The sequence below is a fragment of the Gallinula chloropus genome (genome assembly GCF_964237585.1).
Source record: "Gallinula chloropus genome assembly, chromosome: 1".
In the NCBI taxonomy this organism is placed as follows: domain Eukaryota; kingdom Metazoa; phylum Chordata; class Aves; order Gruiformes; family Rallidae; genus Gallinula; species Gallinula chloropus.
In genome coordinates, this window is record NC_140085.1 from 91,799,051 (window position 1) to 91,826,762 (window position 27,712).

At 42.6% G+C, this 27,712-nt stretch overlaps 1 protein-coding gene across 1 annotated transcript; it reads left to right on the forward strand.

Moving 5' to 3' along the window:
- DPT (dermatopontin) lies at positions 1-27,227 on the forward strand (the record flags this gene model as incomplete). Its single annotated transcript, XM_084275923.1, has 4 exons — positions 1-299; positions 9,981-10,106; positions 21,367-21,474; positions 27,161-27,227. 4 exons carry the CDS (start codon positions 1-3, stop codon positions 27,225-27,227), a joined length of 600 nt encoding a protein of 199 aa, XP_084132049.1.
- Between the last annotated feature and the right edge of the window lie 485 nt (positions 27,228-27,712).

Genomic DNA, 27,712 nt, shown 5'->3' on the forward strand with positions numbered 1-27,712 from the left:
ATGGACCTTGTCCTTCTCTGTGTATTCCTGCCTCTGGTGACCGTGGCATGGGGCCAGTACGGTGACTATTACTATGGCCCTTATAACTATGGAGATAACGATGAATGGGTCAACGTGTACCGACAGGGCTTCAACTTCCAGTGCCCGCACGGACAGGTGATCGTGGCCGTCAGGAGTGTTTTCAGCAAGAAGGAAGGCTCCGACAGACTGTGGAACTACGCCTGCATGCCAGCAGCCCAGAGCCTCGGTGAGCCGACAGAGTGCTGGTGGGAAGAGATCAACAGGGCGGGAACCGAATGGTAGGATACCCCCAACCATCCCCAGAGGGCAAGGCCCTGATACCCCCTGTGGAATGCAGGTGCTAATACTGCGGGCAGAGCAATGCAAACTCGTGTTAATGTCATCGTAACCAGCGGCTTCACTGCCCTGAACAACTGCCTGAGACTCATTAGTCATGATGTGTGCGTGTCAAGTGAACAGCATCACGTTTGTCTCCTCTGTAGCAATTTCTTGCTGGAGGGCCTCAGTATGTTTTAGAAATGCTGTGTCATTTTGTCACTCACAACCTCATCTGCAAAGCGGTTGGGTCTTGCTATTGTTGTTGCACAGATGAGGAAAACGAGACATGCACCTTCAGTGAGGAGAGGGTAAGGTCCCTCTTGAGAGGCTGCACACTGAATCAGTGACTAAACTGGGGGAGAAATTGTAAAACCCTTCACTCCGACCTCCTGCTCTTATCACCAGAAAAAAAATAGTCTTCCCTGTATTGTGCTGGCTTTTCTCTTTGTGTTTTTGTTGCTAAGCTTTCTTGGCCTCGGCCCAGTCAAAGGCTGTTTTCATGCTGGTATTATAGGAGCCAAAAATCCACACTAACGAGCGATGACGGTGGCATATACATGCACGATAATGATAGCAGAAGGTCATGTTAGTTCCCTAATACAGTAATTGGTTAACTAAATGTTATATTTTCCATCAACCTTCAAGGCAAAGGTTTTTATGGCTGCAATAATTTCTGGAAATATGCATGAAGTTTCACGTTTAGGGAGCACATACCCACTATTTATCATCTTCTGATTTTCTCATGAAGCACGAAACAGCTTTGGAAAACTCTGAGTTTGAAATAGTCTTTGGATGGAATGAAGTGAATCCAAGAACATTTCCAAATTCTTGAAATGGTTTTGCTCCAGTAATTGCAATGTGACTTTTTTTTCAGATTTCATGTTATATGGGAACAGGTTAACAATGAAATGTGAGGCTTCTACTTTTCAAATGATTCAAAATTTTGTTCTGAATTATTCATACTCTTTCATTTACCACGTGATGCATTCCTATGGCTGATGCAATTGCTAAGGAAAAAAAAAAAAGATCAAACATATACTTAATTTTTGAATATGAACTGAAAAGAAAGGGGGAGGGTTGCAAAAAAGGCAGAAAGAAGACACTGTGATAATACTGGGTGACTTCTTCATTTTTCATACGTTAATGCAATTTCTACTTATTGCATGCTAATTTTGAATTAGACCATTCTATTGTTCAAAATAAAATTCTCTTTCTAAAAATCCTGGGCAGCAATTGCTCAAGTTCACTTCTCACAAACAGGATACTGTGTAAGTCAATACAAGAACATTTTCTTCTGCTATCTAACCATAGGGCCAGATTCATCACCATGCTCTGTGCGCTTGGCATGACTACATCCACAGTGTATTATCTGATTCTCATTTCCTTCAGCACTTAAAAAAACCCTATTACCACTTTGCCCTCTTTCTTGACTCATTTGTTTCCTATTGCCAACCTTATCTTTTCTCCGAATGTTTTTCTTCTCCACCCCCCTCTTTAATACACTTAACTGCCTCACTCTCTTTCCTAGCTTTTGGAGTTATTTTAGCTACTTCTTCCCTAGCTCACCTTTTTAGTCTGATATCCATATGTCTTCTCTGCATGGATCTCCTCCTTTCTTTCTTCCATGTATTTTTGGGGGAGGGAGGAACACAAAGTGATTAGGGAACACATACCCTTTGCAAAGGTGAACTTGTGCTCCTAATCACTGGGGCTATTTTGATACATCTTAGCTAGTTATGCCTGGTTGTGTTCTGCAGCTTTCTGTGCCCAGGGCTTAGCTGGTTGCATCTACAGTGCTTCATGGAGAGAGGCTTGCAGTGAGCCAGCACGTCTCTCACTGTCTGTGCCCAGGCGCTGCTGCCCAAGGTTAGATACCATAGTTAGTGGAAGTGTGGACCAGCAGGCAGGCAGCCTGGCGTATCTGAGTGCAAGCTCAAACCTCCCATTAATGTGATGGCACAGATGTAGCCTGTGGCGCCTTTGAGAATCCCACACTTTCTTTCTTGGCAGCCTTACTTCTCATAGCTCCCTCTTTCATTCTCTCTTCCATGTCCAGGTCAGTGCTATTTGAAGCCATCCCCAGTTCTAAAGAGTTTCACTCAGTAATCAAGTGGGATCACAAACAGGAGTCACAATCCGTATCATTAATTCCTGTTTGCCCAACTCTGTTTCCCCACTGATCTCCTGATGAACCAAGCCGTTGGTGAGCAATACGTCACCCCCATGTCAGCTGACACAGCACTCTGCTGGACTTGCTAGTCCTGGTAGGATGGACTGTAATATTCCTTCCTCGGCTCTGCCTCACAGGGTATTTTGTCTCACCTTGCACATCACACCCAGGGAGATTCGATGGCTTGTACCACCACCAACTACAAACCTGCCAAGTTTTTCCTAAAATTTCAGCTACATTTCCTCTGCTGTAATTGGGGCTTTTTATTCCTTGCTCTACCTTCACTGAGCAATAAGAACAGTCACGCCATATCCTTTGTAAAATCTCTTTAAGCTATCAGTAGGTAGCAGCTATGCCTTTCCCTCAGCCGCACACCTTTAACCGTGCTTTTGCTTTTAGGCTGAACACGTCTCTGTTCTTCTAGTTCTCCTTTGGAAGTTTTATATTCCAACGCTCCTAAGCATAAGTACAGCTCCCTTCTGAATTCCCTCCAGTTTCTCAGCCAGGCCTCAAAAACTCCAGTCTGGCAGAAACACCAAAAAATAAATGACCTCTGACAAACGATGTCTATGGCGTTCCACAAATCACCATTCCTGACTGCCGTGCAGCTGCACAGCAGAGACAAACACAAGAGAGGCTTCTTTAGAAAAGATAACAACCCCAGAAAAGCCTTAGAGAGAAAATGAAGAGGGAATATAAAGCAGAGGGAAGAAAGAGTCTCCAACATGTTTTCTTTGCCATTCCCCCTGCCCCGTCCCCCTCACTGGGTGGGTGGGGAATGGCAAAAATGGGAGTACAGGGATGGGAGAGCTGGGGGGACTGAAGGGCAGCAGGGAACCACTGCCAGAGATGGTTTAGGTAAGTTTGCTTCCTACACTAACACAAGGAATTATGTGGACTTGTGGGATTAAAGCCATAAGGTTTTCCATTTTACAGATATGAAATAAATATTAAACAGAACTAGGGCGATGATGCAGATCCACATTAGGCATCTAATCATAAGGTCTAGTTTACAACCTCTGCCCCTCTTCCAGAATCAATGGAGAGAAACAGATACTCCAAAAACTGGTCTCTCCAGAACCACACTCATGATGACCAATCACCTCTGACAGTTGCCTAGAATTACCTCCTGGCATTTCAGAATACATCTAATTGCTTCACTTAATAAATACATTATTGAAGTTAGGGATATGTGTACATGCACTTCTGAAGACAGAATGCTTTCTATGTTTTGGTGAATGGACATGAGAAACCTGTGAGTGTGTTACAGGACACATCAAGAAAAGTTTTGGCCTGAGATTGGATGAGGTGATCAGCAATGTCTTCTCAGCTTCATGAATCTGTGTACATAATTTAAATTTAAGTATATGTACAAAAGCTTTGTTGGATCTGTCCCAACATCTACCCTTGGCCCTACTCCTCCTTCAAAAGCTACCTGCTAAGATGCTATTCAATACTGGGAGCAGAATTTTTTCCTGTATGTAAAATACTCATGTCTGATGTAAATATTCTTATCTGGTGCAGGGATAAGTCTTCAAGTCACCCCCTGCTTCTACACACTCCTTCCAATTATTTCTATGCTGTGACATCTCAAGGAATCCCGCCTTTTAGGCAGAATAAAGCTTATGTTTTTCACTCCATCTGTACTAGCAGAGGTTTGACCTTGGGTGAATATTTCGCAACCTAAGAAAAGTGACTGCAGATGAAACTGTTCTTCAGTGTTTCTCTGAACACTACAGAGTTGTCTCTACAGACCAGTCTTTTAACAAGGTACTAAAGAAAAACTATTTGTCTTGCCTGAAAGTATCAAAGTACAGGGATCAAACAAACAAACAAACAAAAGCTTGCAAGTGAAAGACAAGCAACTCTTCCTTCCAGGAGAAAATGTTTGTTTTGCATCACATAAGACAGATGGAATCATGCCATATCCCCAATACACTCCCAGTTACCCATAAGGCACAAAGCAGAAACATGTCGAGCCAAGTGGTATTTAATGCATGTTTATTGCCTCTTCTCCTTGTTTAGACTTCTGAGAAAGTGTTTGGATGGGACTTGGGAAAAACAGTTATCTAAATTCTCCCTCCCCACTCCCATTCTCACTCTCCTTTGCCTCCTCTTTAAGTGCACACACACAGACACACAGGCAGATCCTCCAAGTAGGCACACAACCCAATTTCCCACGAACTGGGCACAGACAGCCTCATGAGCAAAGGCAGCGTCTGCAGGAGCCTCCTGTTCAGGAGCTGGCAGCACACCCTGGTACATCTGCAAGGAACTGTTTTTGTTCTCAATCTCTGACCAATCCCAAGGCTCAAATCTGAGGCTGTGTTGCCCAAACCCGACAATCAAGCTGCCCTTTCAAAATGTTCCCGTTTGTGCTATCCGCATAAACAAGTTAATTTTCTTCAAAGCCCTAGGTTTATGTTAAAGGGATAGTGCTACAAGCTCTTACCACAGCTGCAGTGGATTGAATCCAATGGGAGCATCTGAGGAGAAGAGGGGTGCTTCTGTGGGGTAGGCAGGCCTCAACAGCATCTGTCAGAAAGAAATCAACAGGGGTGATTAGAGCTTTGTTGTCTTCTGTCTGCACAGGGAGGAGAAAGTCAGTCACTACTGACCCCTAAATAAACAGCCGAAGGTGATAATGAGGTTGCCTTTGGCATGTGGAAGTCACAACAACATGTCTCACCACCCAAAAAGAGATAGTGGAGACTCCCGGTAGAAGTGGCCATTGGAGATTAGCACAGCCTAATCAAAGAAGGAAAAGTCATTCCCTTCCTCTGAATGCCAAGGTTTCAAGTGTCCTGAGCCTGCCCTCCCCACTTATCTCTCCCCACTAATCTGTAACAGACCGGCCATTAAATTACCTTTCATTGATCGACTAGCCAAACTACACAGAGGGGGATGCTCGATAAAAACAGCTCAGGAGAGCAGGACAGGGCCTCCCCTACCAAAAAGACACTAAGTTTTTGATACTGAACAGATTTTGGTGAAACATCACTCTGGGAAAACAGTGTATCTAACATCTCATTAAAAAATGCCTCCCACACCCTAACCATGGTCTTGCTGGCTGCATGAGGTTACGCCACCTCTCTCTATATGCATTCCAGGGAGGACTGCAGGTGGAAGCACACAGCAATCTGCACACAGCTTTATTTCTATCTGGTCAGTTTGCCATGTCTGACGTATCTCCACAATACATAGTTCCATTCTGCTGTGACAGGCTCTAGAGAGGTAACTTTAAAGTAATTAATTTTACAGTAACCACCAGCTTTGCTGCAACACAGTAGGGTTTTTTTCGAGTACATAGAATGGCACTCTCAGGTTACCCCACAACAAGAAACAAATCACCCTTAATGCAGCGTGACCCAGTGATTACTGGGCTGTGTGTCAGCCTCTGCAGGTTTCCAGAGAGCTTCAGGGAGTGCTAGCAAGTCAGAGTGGCAGGGGGTCAGTGCAGGCTCTAACAGCACCACTTACTGCATCTTGACTTGGGCTTCCCTGAGCAGATTAGTACTGAACAGGCTTTCTTTGAGTTGTCAAACTGAGGAAAACACGCTGCTCAGGCTAATTCCTGATGTATCCGAGGGACTGAGGGTCTCAGAGACAAGTTTACAAGACAGCACCAGCATTAGATATAGCACAACACTTTGAAGCTTTGTCTAGCAAAGCAAAAGTAGATGTAGGTGTAATTATGAAGTGTCATCAAAATTGGTGCCATTGCTCAAAACAATTACATTGTTTCAAGTAATATTTGTTTTCAGGCTGACAGGCAACTGTTGAGTCAGTGAGGTACACACTTGGTCACTGAGGCTACATCAATGTCTGCAGATAAAGTGGCACCATTTAAGTGGATCTGTAAGGTGAAACACTTTGTGCAGGGACCCAATTATCCAAACATGTATTTTGAGTGGGTTTGTTTCAAACAGGGCTAGCTTGGTCTCTCAGAAAAAATGCTCACTGGTGAACAAGGAAAGCAGTCCTGATAACTGATAATGTGGATGCACACTTTGGATGGTTGCCAGGACAGGACTCAGCTGTGCAACAGTTATTAACCAGATCAGAAGAAGGTTCAGCAAAGGACAGGCTTTCCACAGACATGCAGCAGGATGTGCAAAGTTCTCAGCTAGCATATTCCTGTTAGTACACAAAACTCTACCCAAAATAAGGCTGTATAGTCTACTTACTTTGTATGAAACACTGCAGTCACTTCCAACAGGTGTAAATGAGAGAAGGGAAGGGCAGCTTCCCACTGAACAGCACCTGACCCTCACCACCATCAATATTCCCACTCCTCTATCTACCAGCCAGCTCAGCTCCTCTTCTCCCAGTACCAGATCCAAAAGGCAACTTTTTATGCATTGGAACTTGAGCCAACTAGAAAAACAAAACAACCCACCCGTTGCCAAGTTTAATCCCACTCCAGCTGGTTTCTCATGTTCTTCTGCATTCACCTAAGAGGAATCTTCCTTTCTTCTTAGCAATATCAAGACTTCATGAGTGAGGAGAACCCAGTGACATTAATTCTGAATTATCCTCTGGAACAAAAGTGCTACAGAGTGAGTCTAGTGAAAAGGGGATATTGGTTTGCAGGATTTGCTGGGGTAGAAGTGAATTCTGCAGAGAAGGAAGAAATCCTTGGATATCAAGTGCTGTTTTCAGATCAGTGCACAGACCATCTAAAAAAGGCACATAGGGATGGGTTGTTTGTTTCCCTTGAAGAATTACTTCCCTTAGAGGAATTACTTCCCTTAGAAGAATTACTTCTTCCCTTGAAGAATTGTAGGAAAGAGAAGAAAAGATTTTACATGAGCTCACAAATAAGCACTCCAATTTCTGAGAGCAACATCTGTTCATTTTTTGAGGAATATCTGGATTTGACTTGAAAATTAGATAGATTGGGGGAAAAATATCCTGTGTTATCTCAAAGATATAGGAAGGTACTTCAATATCACTACTACCTTTCTGTTGCTGAACCCAATATCAAGCTTGAATAACATTGCAGAACTTAGTGTGTATGAGACAGTAGTAGTGAGGGAGAACTGAATGTAAACATAAAAATATATTTCAAATTTTACTTTTAATGTTTTTAAAATAAAATTGCAAGTATAAGGCATAAGTTATGTCTGGTTATACTCTCCATCTAAGAAAACTTAAAGCACCTCCAAATTATCTTTTTAAACCAACTTTCCACAAGAAGATAGAATCAGGATCAGAAATAACCAAACCTTCCTGAAGTTTGGCACCCAAATATGTATGCATGTTATGTTAGGTAGATTTTTTCCAAATCACTATAGAGAGAGGGGCCCATCAGTGACATCCCTCTCAAGATTAATCTTTCCATCAAAACTGCAGCATATTAGTAAAGGTGTTGAGAAAACAGAAACTGTTGTAGGGGAAAGAGGACAGGAAAGAAGGCAGAACTTCCCAGACTGAGTGTGAGCAGGTGGAGAGAGCAAAGGAGAAGGAAGAACCTCCTGCAAAGACAAGTATGGGCAGGAATACCAGATGCTGCTCGGCAGTGATAGGAAATTGCAGGGAAATGCCGAGTCTGTGAGAGGAAGTGCAAAGGAAAAGGAGGAACACTAAATACTCCTGTTACTGCACCTAAGCAAAAGAGATAAGACAATCTCCCAGGAGCACAAGGACTTGAGCACATGAAATGTGTGTAGCTGGGAAGGGGGAGAGGCAGAAGAAGATGAAGAGACAAGGCTTGGTTCTACCTCACACAGATTAATGCAGAAAAGTGCTCATCTTGCAACAGGTACAACTGTTCCTGATACTTCTGTGTTTCAAACTTTCTTCCAGCAGGACGACACCGATCATCTGCAACTACCCAATATGTTTACACAGAGTCTTAGCCATATGTTCCCGTGGCCTATATGCCAAAAAACAGACCAACTTCCTATCAAAGTCCTGCTGAAATCCTCTGAGTGCAAGCCAAGCTGCCTTACTTGGTGTGATACCATAGCAACTCAGAGTCCCCATCACAGCTTAACTCGGAAGGTCCACGGGAGAGTCTCACAAAGCACAGCGAGTATGTGTGGCCCCAGCAACGTGGGAGACGAGGGGATGCAAACAAATGTAAATAATCTTGTCTGAACACGAAATACAGAAGAGACCCCTGCCTCAAAGGAGGAAGCTGAAAGTTAGGCAGCAGAATTTGTCCCTGCATGGGTCAAAATTGATCAGTTTTTCAGCTTTTGTATGCAAACACTTCAGCCTCACACTTTGCAAGCACCAAGACCTGTATGCACAAGTGAATGACTTTCCAAACATCAAACTCTGCTAGACAATGTATTTTCCCTTCTGGGAACTCTAGGCTTCCTAAAATAAACTATGAGGTCATTGAATGAAACAAGACAAAATTTTGGTATTTGTCAGTCATAAAGTTAATTCTGAAAGTGTTTTTGGATGACTCAATGTATTTGGTTTTATGGTATAGCAAGGAAGGTATGCTACAGCTCTAGGCTGTCAGTTTTCCTTGATGAAGGAAAAAGAAAGAAAAGGCAATGGAAAACACTCGATTTCTGTAATTTTCTCCAATAGGGAAACAATGAGGCTAGGAGGGTGCTTGAGAGAATGAGCACTCAACAGCTGAGTTAATGAGCTGTCTGTTTTCAAGCTCTCCTTGTGTTCAGTCTCCAAGAAGCAAGCTATTTACACTTGAATTACTTTGGGTATCGGGATCAGATGCTTGTAGGGTATGTAGAAAGACAAGCCATATATCTGCATGCTTAGACACCATGTCTATTCCACTTAAGACAGTTATTTACATGTATGACAGGGTTCCCGAGTCCACAAAGAGCATGAAGCAGCAGATTTTTCTTTTGAAAAGCCAGTCATAACATTTATATGAGTCCTATAATTTCATAAGATCTGAGTCTCAGTTTTCCTCATGTGAATGTTATCAAATCACGGTCTCATCACAAGCCTATAGCAGTTTGAATTAGGAGTGCTCGCTCCTGGAGACAGGTAACTGAGAAATAAGCAAAATAACATATTGCTGAGCTTGCCTTATAAAAGATTTTCTAAGGCTTCTTCTTTTCTTTTCTTTTCTTTTTTTTTTTTTTTTTTTTTTTTTTGGTAGAGAAGCAGTTAAAAAAATTACTTCAGCGAATCCCAAGTGCTCAAATACCAACAGACAATAGTATTAATGGACTCTGATTCATAAACAGTTGAAAATGTCAGCACCAGAACAACTTTCTTCCCCGATTAGCATACCAGAACGATTACCAGTTTAAATAGTTTTAAGTATACATAAATGTTAAGACATTTGTTAGTTAACTACTGCTGCTTTCTTATACAAAATGGTTACTCAGTACACTCCGAGTGACTACACAGTGCTTCTCAATACAAAGCCAAACCTTTAACCAGAAATTGTAATGCTGTTTTGAGAAATGCTTGAAACTATCAGGGAATCTAATATCATGCTTCCCTCATGCATTCTTTTCTTTCTCCTCTTCCTTAGGTATCAAACCTGCTCGAACAATGGGCTGGTGGCTGGCTTCCAGAGTCAGTATTTTCCATCTGTGCTGGACCGGGAATGGCAATTTTACTGCTGCCGCTACAGCCGGAGATGCCCGTATTCGTGCTGGTGAGTTCACGCAGAAACCAAACCCGTTGGCCTCCTTTCCCCAGCTGTCCCTGTGAAGGTCTTTGGCCGCCTGGCCTATCAAAAACCTTATCTCAGAAAACATCACAGAATCACAAGGTTGGAAAAGACCTTTAAGACCATTAAGTCCAACCGTTCCAGTCCTATGCCAAACCATATCCCTAAGTATCTGATCTTTTAAACACATAACATCCACTGTGTTTATGGGGCTAAGTAAGTTGTTTCCATTCCGGTAACAGGATGCTTGAGGATCCACGGCTATGGGAAGAGAGCCAGGGCAGTTACGCTGCACAGCCCAACACAGGAGCTTGTCCTAAATGCTGCTGCAGCAGCAGCAGCAAATGGGTACCAGCAGCAGCCTTGCCCTGCTGCAAACTGGCAGAAGACTCCAAAGTGGGGCAACATTTCAAAGGTGGTGATGTAACTCCCACTATAAATCTTGCACATTTTCAGGAGCATCTCTGTGCTAAGCAGTTGTGCCACAATGAGTTAAAGGAGGGAACTTACTGCCAATTACCCAAGTAAAAATATCCTCTGACTGACAGCTTGGGGTTTGTGAACTGGTAGTGCATACAACTTGCTCCTTCTCTCAAGGCTGTTTAAAGACCAACATCAAAATGAGCTACATAGTCCAAAACAAACAAAAAAATGGCATCACCTTAACACTGTATCACAACTGGAGCTGGCAATCTCACAGAGCCAATGGAAAAACGAGCCACACACCCCAAGCTTCCCTGTGTCCCCAGGTGAGGTTTCTCTAAATTGACATGGCAGCACAGTAACAGACTGAGTAGAGAAAGCTCAGATTACTCCTGTCCATTCTGTATCACAGAACTCATGATTTTACACTCCAGGGCTATTAATCCAACTATTCTTACTGATATAAAGAATAACCTACCAGCACTATAAAAACAAGGGAAAAACCAGAAAAGGTCGAGGGTGGGTGAAGGGGAGTGGAATCTTGAAATCTTCCACTTGAATCTTTGTATCCAGAGCTCAGCTTTGAAGTAAACTGCCCATTGAGTTGCACAGAAACTGTTTACATTCGCGTTGGGCTTACTCGTCTGGCTGGCTACTGGCCAAACACAACAGCAGTGCCTTGCTTTGCATCCTTAAGTCTCCTTGCAGCCAGGAGGAAAAGCAGTGGGGTTTTATTCTTATTTTAAAATGTTTTAAATGACTGGAGCTCCGTAACAAAGTCTTTGAGCATTCTCCTGCGGCTTTCCACCCTACACTGCCTACAGGTGTTCTCTGCCCAAGGGTTTATTTACATACCTGCCCAGACTCTTCCCTCCGAGGGAAACTCACTGTAACTTTTAAGGAGCTCTTCCAGTCTCTCTCATTGCTCTAATATTGCATGTATTTTCAGAGAACCGACAGAAATCTTTCCCTGACCTCTTTTGTTGTTGACAGTTCTGCTTCCCTCAGACGTCGTCTTGACAACTGGGAACAGCTTTGTCTCTGCCTCGCAAATTGGCATTCAGAGTAATGCAAATCCCAATGTAAATGTTTGGGGTTAGTGATGCCTCGCGTTTCCATCCCAGCTGCACACAGGCTCCTGTACCGCCCCACTATTTTCACCAGTGACAACACTCTGCTTTTGGTGCTTGGAAAAGAATGCCTCATGCAGTTCAGCTGCTGTCTTTCCATGCAGAAAGACAGGCATGATATCAAAGGCAGGTGAAGCATATCTCCCTTTAAGCAAGGCAGGAATCCCATGAACTCATGTTCTTCTGGGAGAGGTGAGCTGTAAAACCCCTGCAAAGACCTGTCACCTGGCTAGTGAAAAGCTTCTGGTGCGTAGTTTGTGATTATGGGTTCATTATAAAACACCATGTTGTACCCTCTATTACCAGGCTCAGTCAATCCAGCTGGAGCCCAGTTTGTTCTCTTCAAGCTACTTGCCTATCCTGATGATTCCATACCCAGTCTCACCCTGGACACTCTCTCACAGCTTCTTCTACTTGACAGCCTTCTTTGACCTTAATCTTTGAAGTAAGGTCCTTAACATGTATTTCCTCCAATTTCTTTCAAGCACTCATTCTACCTTTGGAGTTAGCAAGGTAGATACAAGCTCTTTCTTCCTAACAGTTATACCAATTAGGACACTATGGTCTGGATGGAGAAACAATTAGATGGGTAAAAAACTGCTGGTTTAACAGCCTCAAAGAATAGTGGTTAAAGTGCAATGCTCTGCCCAGGTGCCTGTTAGGAGCAGAGGACTCTAATGGTCTACCCTGGGACCCCTCCTGCTTAACGGCTTCACCAATGACTTCAAAAAGGCAACAGAGCACCCTCTCCCCAAGTTCACATATGACACCAAACTGGGGGAAGGTTTGCTTTATGACCTTCTGAGCAGCAGTCCTGAACGCTTGCAGGCATTCAGAGAGTTATGAAGAAACCCTTTTCCACCATGGGGACAGTGAGGCAGGCAGGTTGCCTGGTGAGGCTATGCCTCTGTGGAGGTTTTCAGGCTTGGCTGAATACAGCCCTGAGCAGTCTGGTCTGACTTCATGGCTGACCCTACTTTGAGCAGGTGTCTGTACTGGAGGTCTCTTGAGGTCCCTTTCCACCAAAGTTATCCTGTGATCTCAAATAGAAAGACTCTGCTGCAGGGCCCACAGCAACCAGCTAAACTCTTTCTCCTCTCCAAAACAGTGGTCTCCTGCCTATTCTCTGCTGGCAGCAGTTGCTTTTCTGTTTTGTTCCCTTCACCCTGCCTAGACACTGTCTGGAACAGTGAGGGTTGTTATGCTAAAACACAAACAACACGAACTGCAACGTGGTAGTGTGAAACCCCATGCTTTGGACCCACTTTTACTACTACTACAGATGTGACTTGTCTGAATTGTTAAACTTGAGTGTGCAGCCACTAAAATCCCTGTTCCCTAAGCCCAGGAGATCTCACTCACAGCTTCACTTCCATTGGCATTTCCAAGTTACTGTCACAAAACCTTGTTTACACATCACACTTTTGGTCTGTATCTTTCATTCTGTTTAAGATTTGACATTTGACAGACAGAACATGTTTCCCAAAGTGTCTGCAAAGCAGCTCTGGGCTACCATGGGTCAGACCTCAAAATATATACGCATATAAGATAAAATAAAAATGTGTGTGCATATACAGCATCATTATTTATGAAAATTTCTGCTCCAACCTATAATGGTATTTATTCTGTTCCAGAAACTAGCTGTCAAGAAACTACCCGTGGAAAAATTACTATTAACATGCTGCTGACTCCTATTTCTTGGTTGAAGCAGCTTAATTTGATGCAAAGGCATCTACTAGTACATGACTATGTAGAAAAGTAATAACAGGAAAATATTAAATGACTGTGGAGCCTCATGGATCTTGTGTGACACATAAGAAAACTTGTACTCAGAGACAATGCACATCGCAGAATTTCTCAGCAGCCTTGAATTTTAATGTGTGATGAATCCTTCATTATGAAACCAAATAACAGGCAGAAAGGCATTTTTTAAGAAATCTGACAATACTGAGGTGCAATAAAAATCTTTGTTTTAAATTAGCTCTCACCTTGGGCATTTGAACCCTTCCCTCTTCCAACTGTGTCAGTACAGGGCTCTCTGACAAATACAAAAGCAGTAAGACAGCTGATCCTGATGCATGGTTTCTCTTGGCTCCTCTTCTTCCAGACTACATTCCTCCTGAAGCGAGGTGGTCTTCTCTACAATGAATAAAGACAGGTTTTCCTCATGAATTTGAGCCATACAAATGGTTTGTTAGAATTTGACGTGTTTTTTTCCAGCTGGAACATTCCTCTGGTTTTTGAGTCCTGCTAATGTTTATTGGAATACTAACTTATAACACCGTCATGTTGACTGAAACTCACACTTAAACACTCAACGTAAATACATGGTTAGAGCCAAACACATGCTTAAGGATCTTGCTTGGTAGCATCTATATCCTTACTCTTAGAGCCCAGCAGTTGTGTTTCACAGCTCATCTTCTCACTAATAATTCTGAGTTTACCTGCACAGCGAGCCCCTACTGCAAATAACTGTACTAACCTTTTCCAGTCTCATCGTTTTGCATCTGCTATTTAAATTTTCTTTTACAAGCACTTTGTTTCTTTCCCCACCAAGCCAAGTCTTGTCATGACTTCTGCACATTTTTGTCATACTGAAAATAATTAACATTCCTCACAGGAGGCAGAAAAGCTTCTGTTATTTTACCTGGCTAGGGAATGCTACCACAGTAAAATAGACTGTGTGCTGATTTGAACCACAAAGGAAGCAAATCCATCACAGATGCAGAGACAGTGTTATTAAGTGGTCCCATTAGAGCTCAGATTTTTCTCTTTGCCAGGAAATTGAAAGCTTGACTCCATACTCTCAAAAGCAAACACATGTCACAGAGCAGCCCCAAGTCTGCACAGACTGTTTATGACTGTTTCCCCTCTACAAACAACCAGCAGTGCAAGTGCCAGAAGGTCTGTCTGGAGCTGCGGCTGCTCTCTGTCATGGTGACATTGTCCAGGCAATAATTACATTTTCCAAGAGCTATGGGGCTTAAAGAACTTTTCTATTTTCTTGGCTCAACCTGCCACCAATGCCATACTGAAACTGATGAGATCCTATGCATGTTTCTCAGATAGAAATCCAGGAGGTGAACTCAGAATAGGTGCAGTGGAAACAGGCACTTCTGAGCAACTCAAATGCCCTCCCCTTTTTTTATTTTTTTAAAGAGTATTTAATGAGGTTTTTAACCTTACAGTTCAATCTCCAGGACCATTTTCCAGAGACATCCTATGAGAATCACGTTTGCTTAACACTGGAAATCTGGCTAATGTTATTTCAGACATGTCTTTCTTGGGGAACAGGCATAAAGTGCCCTGAGCTTTCCACTCCTGCTTGTATCTGTATCTCATATAGGCCTCCAAGAAGAACTGTGGTCCCACTGTGTTGGCCTCATGGCTCCCCAGCCCTATGACAGCTTGTGGTTTTCATTACAAAAGAGGAAACACAAGGACAGTGACATGTCTAGGTGAATCTATGATCCTGACCCTGAACTCAATCCAGAAACTCACATGACATGGCCACATAAGAAAACTGCTCATCTTTAGAGTCGCTCCAGGACACCAGGTCTCAGTCCCTGGCAGCCCAGCAACCTGGGATTGATACTGGAAGCCCTGAGGGGACTTTCTGTAGACAGTTTACTAAAACCTTCTTTGACTTTTCAGCACATCTTGCTTTTAAAAAGGGGAGGCCCGCTGTCTTCCAGCTGGAGGAAGAATTGAAATTGGCTGAAGAGGCATATAGCACCCATGCAGGCTCATGGCTCTTGAAACAAAATTCTCCTTTGGAGAGCCTTATTCTTTGAAGCATTTGTAAATAAAATCTGAAACACTAAAGCCATTCAGGATACTCCTCATCCTCAAAGTTCAGAAAGTTAATGCCAAAGCTTTTGTTTCCCTCTTGAAATGCAACAGTTCCTTCCTTTGGCTGTGGCCTTGCTAGAGGAAGAGTTTAGCAGTGAAGGGGAAAATGAGGGTTAAAGAGGAGCCATTTATCTTGTTAACACCGTAATTGCTCAAGAAGTGACAAAGTATAAGGCACTCAAACTACAATGTGCTTATGAGCAGGGAGTAAGTGTATTCAACAGTTGGAGCAGGAAGCCATGAACTCCACACCACTGGCTGTCTTTCATATTTTACAAGACTCATTTCTTTTGTTGGTGGATACCTGAAGACAAGGCACATCCACCTTTCCCATGTACTTCTCTAAGGGGCAAGCTGCACAGTATTAATCAGGCCTTCGGTGTGGCTCGGTCTTCTTATTGACAAAAACAGACTCATGAAAACTCCTGCTGAAGTCAGTTGTTACCAGAGCACGAGAGATCACTGTAGATTAGCACAAAACATTCTTCTCACTGCTAAATGAGTAACTGTGTTTTCTATTAATCTCTAACTTAGTAGTTGTTCACAATGGAAAATAAACAACATTACTGCTTTGAGACTAAAATAATAACAACAGTAATCCTGTTAAAGATCTAATGCCTTTTTTTCAAATGTTTCCTGCCCTGAGCAGGATTTATAGGATTATATTAGAGTACATTAGAAAAATGTGGGGATGGGTGTGGCGATGCAAACCAGTCAGAAGACAAACCATCCCACATCAACCTTATATCAGCTAAAAACCCCATTATGAAAATACTTTTTTCTGACAGGTTTTTCTGCTTTCCCACACATGTCAAAACACTTTTCTTCTCACAGGCTTTTCTTTCCCAGTCTTTGATGTAGAAATTTTCTGCTTTTGCCTCTCTCAACAATGCCAGTAGTTCTCCAAGTCTCTTGTGTCCAAACATCACACACTTGATACTAACCTGAAGTGGATTTTCAAAGCCAAAGCAAAGTCCCAATTTTCTGCAAATAGAGCATATGAATTGAGAAAACTACTACTTGCTAAAGGTCTCACATTACTATTTTCTCCCCTGTGAGTTCTTTCCCAAATTTAACACCTATGTGCATATCTGGGTTCAGTAAACAATCCCACTGCATGCACCCCGCTAGTCCCTACACAGGTCCTCTGCCACATCAGATTACTTGGTGCCTGGGTCCCACAGTCAGTACTACACAGGGCTGCTCACAGCTGCCTTGCAAGCCTCTCTTCCAGGGCTGTCCCTCAGGAACCCTCTCAGGCACCACAAGGACCACAGCTTAATCCTAGAGGCTTTTGATGGCCTCAAACAGCAGCAGCAACACTGTCTCCACACTCAGCAATTCCCAAGCTTCTCACTGCTCCCTTCATCCAGTTTTCTTTGCTAAGAGGTCAACGCCACAAGTGCTTACAAGGCCCTCCCCAGATGGGTTTTGCCCTTGGGCTTGGATTTCTCGCAAGCCCAGACTCCTGTGGGCAGGCAAACCCTGCAAAAAGTGTCTCTCAACTCCTTTCATGACTCCTCTCAGATACAAACCATACCTTGCCACATTCAGCTCACAAGTGCTACCACATTTTAAAGTAAATTATCTGTCTGTAGGGCCCTGGTAGGTGGTTCACAGTTCATTATGCATTAGAAAGTAAAGCAGTATTTTCAGTTAAGCACTTGATAATAAGGTTACACACCAAGCTACAACAAGTGTTACGGGAACCGCAATCCTGTGTCCAGTAGACCACTCTGAGAAGACCCTTAATGACTGAGTTAAATGATTTTTCTCCCCTTCCAGGACAAGAAAACATACTGAATATCCCTATGCATTAAACACTAAAGCATCACTTAGCAAAGATACGCTTTGTACGACTTACCCCCAGGACTCAATAAACGGGGATAAAAGGGCTGGGTCACACCACAGAGCGCTGCTGTATGGACAAGAGACTGTACTTCCTTCTAAAGGATACAGTGCAATCCAAATGACCTTGAGATGCATGGAGATGCATGGGTTTAAGGGAACTGTTTCAGAAATGAACGCAGCAAACATCAAAGAACTGAATTAGACAGACCACACAGACTGAAGTGAGTTCGAACGCTGCTGTCATAGCACTATTTATAATTTTTCTCTCCAGAACAAAGGAGTCAGTAGGCATCTGTCTATGTAACAAGACAAACTTCAGAGCAGCTCAAGTCCCCCTATCATTTACTTTTAGTAATTGCATATATTTGCTTTTTGAGTTTTTTCTTAGCAGAGGAGCTTTAAGAGGCTGCATGGTAATGTGGAGAAGTTAGTAGAGAGGGAGGGGGAGATGACAACGTGCAGAAAAAAGAGAGAGGAAAGCTAAATGAAGGCTGCCTACTGCATACATTCACTTCAGAACAACATTGCCTGCTTCTGCAAGAGGTCTATGAGACCCTTCACAGCAATTCAGGAGCTTGTCATCAGATTTAGTTTTCAACTGAAATGCTCCTGAAAGGTTCAAAGAAGTGGCTCTCAGTTCTGCCTCTGACTAGAGCTGAAAGCAGCTTTTTAACCTTGCGTTTTGCAGAGTCTTGCCTGCCCAGCACACAGTGCTGGGCAAGATTACAGAACATTTTCCTTGCTGAATGCCAAACAGATGTTACAAAATACATTTGATGGAACATATATGAACACATTAGTGTTCTCTCATAATAATAGCCCCAAAAAAGCCCCAAAACCTGGAGTTGATGGGGGAATGCCAAGTGAAATCCTGGTCCATAGCCAGTCTCCATGCCACATTTTAAAAACCTGCTGTGACCCAGGTGATGCACTACCAGACACTCAGGCTCCAAATTAGTAAACTAAGTATGGGGATTCTCCTCTGCCATAGCATTAAATTTTCTTACCCTCCAAAACAGGGTGCCCACATCCTACCTGTTAGGAGTGGTGTGGTACCTATCATGTGCTAACTCACAAACTGTGTGTTTGAGATGTCTGCCAAGACTGTGCTTGTTGGTCTTGGGTAAAACTGTCCCAGGGATTGATCAACAATTCATATGTCTAGGCAATTGAGTTAGACTGCCCATAAACATTCTCTGGTCTTGTTTAATTTACTGGCATAGATGCACCCTCAGTTTCTCTTGGTCTCTGGCTACTGATTGAGGAATACTCTCAGGTTCCCAAATTCAGGTGCATGGCTTCACTGATGGGAGACTCACGCACACAAAAAGGTCCTCCTCAGGGCTCTGATTTCTGTGTAAAGAAAATACATAAAAACACAGACCAGATAGCAGAGGATAGGCTTTGTGAAGTACACTCCAACTCTCATCACATCTCTGGGCATGGAATGCAGGGCCCCAAAAACATCTCTCTGCAAACTGGAAGGCTTTTAGCAAAGTGGCTATACCAAGGGACCACATTATGCTCAGGTCCACCCGCCTTTATAGGACCATGAAGGTGGATGAGAGATTCAAGTCATACATTGTCTAGGTACAAAAGTATTCAAATCTGAGCTGCAAGCTGACACTAACAAGTACATGCATATTTGGGAACACAAGAGGAGATGTTCTGAAAGCAAAAATAACATCAGCCTTCAATCAAAATAACAAATAAATTGTGTTTCCACCATTTAGTAGAAACACCTTCAGATGATGAACTTTAGTTTACCAAAGCCCACCACCTGAGTGGATGTGAAACAGCTTTTTGTAATGCTTGTATTTCTTTTTCTTTATTTGTGTCAAAGGCAGTTCCCTTAAAGTCCACAGTGGTCTCATTTTGCATTTTTCATGGAAGCTGGGTTGAAAACTGTGGCTCTAATTTTCCCACTTGCAAAGCATACTGACAACTCCATCTATTTATCCATCCTCACAATTGTCAGTAATACGTGATTTCTTCTATTTCTCCTTGCCTGCAGCAGCTGTCTGCACAACCTGTGAAATACTGCTGTTCATTTCTTATCAATGGCACAGCACTGTGAGGGCTCTGCAAATCCATAGCTCTTGGTCAGAGCTTGACCTTCTGCCTCACAAACACACTTAGAGACAGGTGTTCTTGTACTACAACTCATTATCTGTCTGATGATTGCCATGGCAAAAGGGCAGGAGGCACAAGAACAAGATATGCTCAAAGAAGTTGACTGACTTAGGGATCCTAAAATACCATACCCAAGTTTCACACTCAGTCCCATTTTTCATTTGCCAAGGAAAAAGGATTCATTAGGAATGATGTTTCAACTGAGTTATGTTTCTCCTTCATTTTCAAAACCTGAAACTTATCTGGAATTAAGTCACATCTACTTTACAAAGAAAAGGTAAAGAACATAAGAGTAAACAAAGTGATTAAAAATAAGCTGGATGTTAGGAAGAGGTTCTTTCCTGAGGGGGTGGTCGGGCACTGGAGCAGGCTCCCCAGGAAGTGATCACAGCACTGAGCTTGACTGAGTTCAGGAAGCGTCCAGACCACTCAGCCATGTGCTCTGACTTGCCTGGCCCTGTGTGGAGCCAGGAGTTGGACTTGATGATCCTCATGGGTCCCTTCCAACTCTGGAGATTCTGTGAGTCTATAGGTGTACCATTAAATTTTCCAGAGAGTGGTGAATATTTCAGAGGATTTTTTTGTTAGAGCAAGTGGCTCTAGGAGAAAACAGCCTAATATTCCAGAGTTGCTTGGTTTTCAGGTAAAATTTCCATTTCTGAGTTACTGGTTCAGGCTCCAAATACCCCCAGGGCATCTGTTTTTAAAAACTTAAACCCAACAGTTACACTCCTAGTGAGAGAAATATTTAAGTTTGTGTTCAACCCATTTAACAAAATGTAAGTGTGCACATGAGTACTTGGGCTGGGATGTGTGAGGATCACCTTAAAGCATCATTCAAGAACTGTGGCTGAGTTAAATTAATTCAAAAAAATGGTTGCCAGGATTTCTGTTAAAAGCATCTTAACCCTCTTGGTCTCAAAAGGAGTTGAGCCGTTTATTTCTACAGGGCAGCATCTGCCTTAGAGGGAACCTGATTCTTCCCTGGGCTGTTTCAGAGTGAAGCCAACACAACTCCACTAGCAACTCCCACATAAAATGGTGTACTACAGGGAAAGACTGAGTGCCAGTTTTCCATTCCTGACCTCTAACATAATGTTGACATAAAGTACTGGTCAATGTCCCAGCCCCTTCCTGCGTCTGCTCATTATCTGTAAAACCAAGTACAGTATTACTTGCCTATTTCCCAGGGAAGCAGTAACCATAATTTGATTAATAAGTGCAGAAGCACTTTGAGCTTCTTAGATAAAGTACACTGCACAAATATTGTCCAGGCCCATATTTTAACATTATAAACTAGGCAGAAAGTGAAAACAACAAAGAGGAATGGATTAATTGCTTCATTCATTTAAGGTAATTCATAAATGGATAAATGCTTGCAGTTATTTGACTTGGCAACATCTACAGCACTGTACAGCAGCAAACCAAACAGACTCACAAAAGGCTGGAGCAAATCCCTGCAATAAAGACATAAGTAGTAGACAAGCTTTACATTCCTGTTCAGGCGGCTTTTATCCCAGAGCTGCAGATGTATATACATATAATACACCAAACTGCTCTTAATAGCTCTAAATCCATGGAAATTCACTAAAATAGCTGTATGAATTAATTGTGTAGAAGAGAAAGGCAGCCTCATATGTGAGACTGCATCTTGTGGTGCCGTTAAGAAACAAGAACTTTCAAAGAAGCAGTAAAGAGATCACAGAATGGTAGGGGTTGGAAGGGACCTCAAGAGATCATCGGGTCCAACCCCCAAATGGGTTGGACTCCAGATCTACTGTGTGAGTTGCATTCAGTCAACTGGACTTTCTATAACACAGTAAATTATATTGTGTTCTTTTTCCTTAATGTAAAAGGTTAACAACAGAATATCCAGGACACTACGGAGAAGACATGGACATGATGATGTACACTTATGACCACTACATCCGTGGGGCAACCACAACTTTCTCTGCTGTGGACAGGTTTGCTTTTCATCTCTTTCATTAGAAATTAAAAAAAAAAAAAAGAGTCTTCCTTTCCTGTTTCCCCCAAATAGTGCATGGCTGTACACCAGCTGCTGTGGTACCCAGCAACTGGCTAGCACTTCTGTGGGATAGAGTTCACAGTGCGGGTGGCTAATTGTCCAGGGAGGTGTGTCAGGAACGGGGAATCTTCATGCACAAAGGGATCATTTGCCGTGTCCACCTGAGTTGTAAAAAATACAGCAATGGTAGGCTTGGCTAAATCTCAGCTCCACAAAGGGTAACACATCTCCAGTCAAAACATCTTGCATTTAGCTCAGTACAAACTTGGCCTGGAACACCCTTCAGGTCACAAAGGTCCTATTCCGGCCCACTGTCCTTTGCAGAGAAGCATGGAACCTTCCAGCATGCAAAGATCATACAAATGACAGTGTGAATGCTGTAAACTGCCCAATCCATTGCAACACAATCCTAAAAGATTTGAAGCCACTCCAGGCATTCAGACAATGGCACATTGACCCCTTCCCAGAAAATAAGTTCACTGCTTTTTCTTGATTGGTCCTGGTCATTTCTTGACGTTTGCTAAACCTCTTGAGCTATGGCTAGTGAAGTTGTAGTCATGCAAGTGGATCCACGATTGCTCTGCTCAGTATCACTCCCTCTTTACTATGCAGGACTGCAAAGTTTTAAAAGTTGGACTTAACACCAGTTCCACTGTGCTGAATGCCTGGGACTACGGAGAGCAGGTCTAAGAGGAGCGTGAGCAGTCACTGAAACTTGATTGTGGGAGAAGGATTTTGAGTATTCCCTCTTGAGGTGACCTCTAATTTGCCAACTGTGAGCTACCTCTTTGCTGATGTTTTTCATCAGACACCTCAGTGCAGTGTATTAAAGCACCTGTTATCAAACCCAACACAGACAGCAAGGCAATGTGCACTACACTGGCCTACTGTTGCCAAGACTGGCTATGGGAAAAGAGGGGAGAGAAGAGAGGAGCTTAAACATCCCAACATGTTGAGTTCTTTCTGATAGTGTTCAAAGAAGCAGAGTGCTTTTGTCACTGTGATGCTCTCAGCCTGCCAGAATTCACTAGGGATTCTCGCAGCTGAAAAATTACCTAAAATAAGACGACCTTTCCAGGAATGACAACGCACTGTCAGGCTGCTGCAGTCATGGAACTGTAATATTCTGGCTAAAATTCATTAGCCAAATTAATTTATTAATAAATGGAAGCTGTGTCTGCAAATTATACCTACAAGCAGAAAAATAACTTCCATAGTTAACTGACTCAAAGGTGCTTATTTATCCCTCTGGATAAAGAATTTACAAGGTTGCAAGGGACATCCCTGTTCCGGGTTTTTTCTCTTTAATATTCCCTAGTGCTATTCTTAATTCTTGCTCCTCACGGCCATGGCAGAGAGTGGGGGAGATAGTGCAGACAGCACACTTCCCTGCATCTGGATGCCAGCCTCTGTCGGATGTGGACCAGGCTAAAGTCAGGAACCACAAGGACAATCCTGGAAAACAGAGCAGTTGAGATAACTGATGCCTCTGAGCAGATTTCCGTCCATGACTGCTGATGGCTTCACACAGCCTTTAGAATGGGGGGGCACTGGGGGACCAGCCAAGAGCAGAGGCAGCATCCCAGGGATGTACATTGGGAGTACAGATCCTCACGGGTTATGGGATCACAGTACCTGCAAAGGGAAGAAGCCACCAATGCTTTTATCCTACCACTACTGTGATAACACAGAGAAAACATTTTATGAATTGCAATCTAGGAAGGAAACTTTCCTGTGCCAATGAACTTTCTGGGCTCCAGTTTCCAGAATGACTAAAACCAACTTGTGTTTCCCAGCATGCTAAGTGAAAAAAAAATGATCCTGCAGCACCACTTCGTAAGTCAGATGCAGGCAGTAACTCTCCTGCATGGTACACCCACAAAGGCCGGCAAAGGTTGTCATCCCAAGTGGTTCTTTGCAGCTGGTTGAGGCAAAATAGGAGCAAAAAACCTCTACTCCCAGTCCCAGCCTGTCAGCAGCGCACACATGTAGCTTGTCTGCACAAACCTGCTGTAGGTTGAGGCTGCTTTTCATTTTCAAGCACCTTAAACCTGTGCCCATACTATTTAGCTCATGATGGGCAATGCTCTTGAGTTAACAAGAGTCACAAAGAAAAGCCTCTGAAGGTCCTTTAAAGTTTTTCTAATCACTTCAAATAGGTATTTGTAGATGTTTTGAATAAACCTGCAGAAATTATATCCTCCCTTCCTACTCCCTAGGACATGACATCAGTGCAGTCACTGCTGATGCACAGATATTTGAGAGAGCACATAATGCCTCTAGCAAAAGCTGTAGAAAGTTTAGAAAGGTGGTCTCCCCACCTCCCCTTCTGTAATCACTCTCCGCTTGTCTCCATGCCTGAGTATCAGGAATGAATGAAGGAGCTGCTGTTCATCATCAGAGGTTTTAAGTGCTCATCTGTGCAGAGTCAACTTTAGAATTGGTTAATACTTACATTTTTCAGTCCCATTTTAAATCAGTCAAAAGGAGAGAAAAAAAAAAAAAGCAAGACAAAAGCAGCTGGAATGAATTAGCAGAGGCCTGAAGTATCTCTGGGACCACGTTTGGGAGTGTGGTGGTGACGCTGATGCAGACAGGGTGACCTATAGACATAAGTAAGGGAACTTTTCCAGGGAAAGGCACTATCTTTTGTGAGACAGACTGGCACGGACAAGTTTCAGAGACAGACATAAGACATGTGAGCAGCTGTAAACAAGCAAAACTACCCACAGAGACACACACACTGTAAACCCTTGGAAAATAGCTTCTGAAATTAAAAAAAATATAATAATAAATAAAATTAGCTTAAATATAGCTTTTGCATGAGCTCTGAAACATGGTAAGCGATGATGGCTTGGGTCCCTCGCGGAGCCTTGTTACGGGGCTGTGGTCCATCTGGATCCATCTCTTGAGTCCAGAGAGCATCACTAGTGCACTCACAGCCCAATCTCCAGTGAGGAGGTTGGACAGGGAGATGGGGATTACCAGATGTGCTTTGTGGGTGCCACAGCTTGCCCTTTGCTGCACAGTATAAAAATAGCATTTACAGACTGTCATATGATCATTTCTTTTACAAAACTGTTCTCTGCTCCATTTATTTGGGTCATCTGAACAGCCAGTAATTTCTTAACTGCTCAGACATCATCCCCGAAGGATAGATCAAACCCCAGACATCCCAGCAGTAAGTACATTTGAAATGCCTGGACAAACTGGATATCTACTGAGCCCAGCTGAGCCAAATTATAGGGTATTTTAGGTCCCTAATAAGTTTCATATGACCAAAGAAAGAGGATTTTGCAAACTCAATATGAATAGGAATTCAGAGAATTTTTTAACTGAATTTGAAACAGATTATTCGGCAAATTTTGGACATAAAAGATATTTTCCCAATATCAAAAGTTCAAATCTGGCAGCACATGACAGCTGGAGAGAAAAAGTGACAACGCAATATCGACTCTATGAGTCAAGGAAAACACCTGAAATTAGCAGTTTGGGGAGGACCTATAAACTGGTGTTAAGGGTCTACAAAGGCAAGTTCATATGTATAGATATTCTAGAATATGTCCTGGTGAAATCTGCACCCTCACTGGAGAACTTGGAAGGAAACTACAAATTGAAACAGGCTGATAACTACTGAATTAAACTCACAGCACCGATGGCACAAAGTAATTGCCTGCAACTGAAAAGTTGGATATATGTGCTTAACTTCAAACAGAAATAATGCAAAAAAAGATAAATTAAGACATTAAATGCACAAACCTACTGGCTATCAACCATGCACATGTATGCTAAAGTATCTGCAAATCCAAGCTTAAATTACAACATCAGAAAGAATTACGTTCTAATATTTTATAAGTAACTAAAATCCATTTATTTTGAAAAACTTGATTTTTAACTTCACAACCCCCTTTTTAAGGAAAACTACTTGGCCTCATCTTTTGAGCTAAAAGTCTCTCTGACAATCGGTGTTAGTTTAGCAGGCCTTAATTTTGACCCATATAATCCTGTTAATCCATTTATGAGTCATCTTTTTTTTGGTCTTTCTGGGTAGCTAAGTGACCAAGAGAGTAATAACTGTCTTTGAAGAGCATGCACATAGTCCAAATGGGGGCTTCCTAAAATAAAAATTAATCTCGCGTTTCATTAACCTTTGGTAACAGTTTTACGAAGCAGTTATAATTAAAAGCTGTCTAAGAAAGGCCTAAAGAAAACCAAAAATAAGCACTATATAACTAAGTAGAGACTTGCTGATGAGTACGAGACAGACCCCTTTCCAAATGACACTCAGCATAAATTGCTGAAGTAGCATAGTAAATTTCCAATCAAAAATCTCAGTTAATGAAAGCTTAGATGAGACGCTTTATACCTCCACAGACCTTAAGAGTCAAATGAATCTTATTCCAGGATAGAGTGACACAGTCTGTGAAACACTTTAAGAGCAACTAGTACCAAAACCTGGGCTCAGGTGTCTCAGCACATCCCTGAGTGGCAGCACATTCTGCACCAGTTTCCTCGTTGTTTGGAGCCTTCCACCAGGAAACCAGGGCCATGCAGGGGTCTCGTAAAGCCAGTTCCTATCAAACCACTCCGGCAGCATCACCTGTCCCATGCCTTAGGTTTAGGAGATCACTATTGGCAGAAACCAAACTTTCAGAAACCTCTTGGAGTACTACCCATGACCAATTTCAATGACAGCTGCCACCTGCAAGGACTGTACTTTTGATCTCCACTCCTGTTAGCCAGTACCCAGCAGCCTAAATTGAACATTTGCTCCACAACAGGACAGTATTTGATTTGCTGAGCTTATGGCTTTTTGTCAAAGGAAAATTTAATATGTAATAGGCTAAGGTGGAAAATTGCATCCTGTTGCAGCTATTTGACACTAAATCACTGGCCTCTGCTGTTGAATCCTGCTGCTCCAGCCATGCTTCCTACTAACAGTAAGAATTGCTCTCCTGAGAGAAAACAGACATCCAGTTACTCACAAACCAGGAAGAGCACAAACTCTCCTTACGGTCATAAACACTACCCTGCCTCACATGTGGCTTGTGAAGATCAAGGATGAGAAGTGGATTTAATTGCTCCCACTATTGATTCCTTCACATCTCTAATAAAGGACACTAGCAGTAGAAAAAACACTAGAAGACCTAGTAGCAGAAAGAAATTTTTAAAAGTGCATTTTGCTGTGCAGACAGCTCCCCACTTAGAAACAGCTTGAAAATCACCCATGTGTTTTACTTTGTACACACTCCAGAGCAATATATCACATCACAATAACTACTGACAGAACCATCCTTTCCCTCTTGGTTACCGATTTAAAGTCAATATAGGACAGATCACCATCAAGAGTCATTGTCTTCTGAAGGAGACTCATGGACCTAATTATTCAGAGAGCTGATTTCCTTACCTCGTAAGGAAGTGTGAAGGAATTGTAACTATCAGGCATATTCGATCTCCTTCCAGCCCATAAAAATGCAAAGGATTCAGAGGAAAGTCAGCTAATGGCAGAAAGATGTTTTTGTTGCCACAATACCTGGTGTAAAGCTATTCTTAATTATACAGTTTTATCCTCTGCAGTTCTGGCTCACTAATTAATCTTTCTCTCCTGTCTCTCTTACACGCAGGGATCGTCAGTGGAAATTCATTGTCTGCAGGATGACAGAGTATGACTGCCCATTTCAAAACGTCTAAAAAGATAGTGTGTACCCTACTTGGAAAGCTTTGGGATGGACAGGGTGGGATGAGGGTCAGTGATCCCAGGAAAAGAGCAATTAGGCTCACAAAAGAGTACAAGACTCATCAGCTGCCTGCTGAAGAGATAATTCTTTTCCTCTGGAGCTAATAAATAAATTTCCAGTGGCGATTTTGGAGGATTCCTTCAAGCGACGCTGGCAGTTGTATCTCCCAACTAAGATTGCTTATGACATACACATTTATGATACACAAGTCTATGGCATATGCACAGTTACCTTTTTTATATTTTCATGTAGCCATTCTGATCACATACAACTTAATCTCACATAGCAACTTTGTAAATTTGCTTCCCAGCATGGTCACTCCCAATAAGGCAGAAACATACTATTAACTTTCCAACATCCACTAGACTTTCCCATCTTCTACTTTGCACTTGGAACCAACCCAGTGATCCCTACCAACTTCTCAGCGCTTAGTAGCTG